General features: G+C 42.2%; 1 protein-coding gene across 1 annotated transcript; it reads left to right on the top strand.

The window, feature by feature from the left end:
* The first annotated feature begins 953 nt into the window (after nucleotides 1-953).
* LOC149945603 (uncharacterized) lies at nucleotides 954-2,010 on the top strand. Its single transcript, XM_090176627.1, has 2 exons — nucleotides 954-1,085; nucleotides 1,462-2,010. Exons 1-2 carry the CDS (start codon nucleotides 954-956, stop codon nucleotides 2,008-2,010), a joined length of 681 nt encoding a protein of 226 aa, XP_090032753.1.
* Nucleotides 2,011-2,422: the final 412 nt, after the last annotated feature.

Below are 2,422 nucleotides of genomic sequence, written 5' to 3'. Positions count from 1 at the left end.
CGCTATAAAATACAAATATCTATACATAGTTGCCAGAATTTGGGCCGGTCCAAAAGTGTATTATTGATAACTAATAATTAGATTTTCAACTTAATATCTTTTCAAAAGGCATATTTTCTTTATTTGCCCGTATTTTCCACTGGCCTGGACAAAAATCCAAAAAGGTGGCGTTTTAGGAACACCGATCTTTTACAGCTGAGCCAATGACTGACACGTCTTCTAATTGCAAATAAATAATATCATCGACATACCATGGTGGAATAACAAGATAAGTTTAAATTTGTCACACTATTTAGTACAGTACGACAGCCAGGTGACGCTAGCATCGCTTTTCATCGATTAGTTCTCGATGGAAAAATTTCGAGGAGAGGTATATTTTGGCTTTCTAACTTGTTGGGAATTTTTGATAAAATTCTTTTGTTTTTTATGAAAAATATATAAATTGCTGGATCCGCGTTGGATCCAGCTGGATTGATGTCGGTCCAGCAAATATCCAGCTGGATTGAAAACCCTGCTGGATTGCAATCCCTAGTGTCGATAAAACTATTTCGTCTGCAACGGTTCCGGTTCCCGCATTGTCGTTTGTGTCATTTCCCGTCATTTTGAAAAGTTATTTTTTAAGTTTCATACCCGATCGATTAACTGCTCACTGTCCCTTCTCCTGGGTTTCGGCACCATAAAGAAAAGGTTATCGACGTTATCGGGTGGTAAAGGGGGTTTCTAAGTTGGGAGAGCTACTATTTGGAATAGCGGTAAAGGTACACCGTTGAAGATCAGTTTCTCTTGATTTTAATGAATGCGTCTTCGACTAGGCCTTTTTATAAAAGATTTAGCAGGCCGTTTCGGTATTGCGCCTAGTACAGCATCAAATTATTGTATCACATGGATAAATCATGTACGTACGCCTGGGGCAAATCAACATATGGCCAACGAGGGAGCAAATCGATGAAACTATGCCGGAAGACTTAAAGCCGCGTTCACAAAGACGTTATGTTGAGGAGAATTCTGAAGTAAAAGGGGGAAAAGCATTTCGCTTTCGGCGGGATGATCCGACTTCAGCTTTTCTCTTTCTCCTTCTGCATAAGGTCAGCTAACACAATTTTATTTGTGGCAGCCATAGCGCACCGAAACCACGAGGTAAACAAAGTCTTTCGTTCCCTTGGACCTCGGACTCACTCTCTCTCGAGAAAACTAATGCTTGTGTATCACATGACCGACACGACTTCATAACCGTTTTTCTATTGGCCAAAACAGGCACGTGATTTTCAGCCGAAGGTCGAAATATCAAACTGGAGTAGATACGGGTTGACCGCCGATTTCCCTCTCGTCTTGAGAAGTTTTCTCTCCCCTTTCGACTTTCGGTGGGTTTGTGAACCGCCGATTTCTAAATTCGTCTTCTACCTTACGCTTTCAACTTCATCTATTTACTATTTTTAACGTCTTTGTGAACGCGGCTTAAAGCGAGAGTATTCCAGTACGCGCATTTTAGTGGATGCAACAGAATTGAAATGTCAGTCATCCAAGTCTTTAGCGTTACAATCAGCTTCATATTCAAATTATAAATCCACCACCACCTACAAAGGACTCATTGGTATTAGTCCAAACGGGTACGTAACTTTTGTGTCACATTTGTTCACCGGATGTATCTCGGACCAAGAAATAACACGAAGAAGTGGCTTTCTCCGGTTGAAATTCTCACCCAATGATAGTGTTATGGCCGATAAGGGATTTCTTATTGAAAAAATGTTAAAAGAAATAGGTGTGAAATTAAATATACCACCATTTCTGGGTGAAAAGGGCCAGTTCACGAAAGAAGAACTAGAAAAATCTCAAACAATTGCATCCCTTCGTATACACGTAGAACGAAGAATATCAAGAATAAGAGGATATCACATTCTGGATCGTCGAATTCCCTTGACTATCGCTCCGGTCATTAATCAATTATGGACTGTGGTCACTTTGTTGACTAATTTTCAAGCTCCTCTCATCTATATTATAAGGAGCGCTTAGTACGTTGGTCGTCGTCTGTCATAAAGCCAAAGGCGGGGCGGCGAGGAAAAAGCGATCCGCGGAACAGAGGGAAACCGAGACTGCCTTTCGCAGCGTTACTGAGGTGGTTCGACTATCTATTTTCTCAAAATCTGTCGCCCCTGAGAGTTGCGCCGTGTTTGTCCCAACACGCAATACACCCGAAATTTTCTCTCTTTTAGCTGCGAATTTCGGAGGGGGGGGGGATTGTATGGGGTAGTTTTAGAGGATATGTGAGTTTCGGAAACGGCGAGGGGGGTGGGTTTCGGGGTCATTCCGATTTAAAAGTCCATTAGCGCTCTCGGCGTACGTTAGTCCCGTGGCCTTTATGCATTAGCCATTGAATACAGGGGGTTTAAAGGGGTACCGGGGGGTTTGGTACGACTGCGAGTTT

This window comes from Leiobunum rupestre, chromosome 5 (assembly GCF_980474605.1).
Source record: "Leiobunum rupestre chromosome 5, qqLeiRupe1.1.hap1, whole genome shotgun sequence".
In the NCBI taxonomy this organism is placed as follows: Eukaryota; Metazoa; Arthropoda; class Arachnida; order Opiliones; family Sclerosomatidae; genus Leiobunum; species Leiobunum rupestre.
Note: the sequence above shows the minus strand (reverse complement) of the source record. Positions and strands in the feature narration are given on the sequence as shown.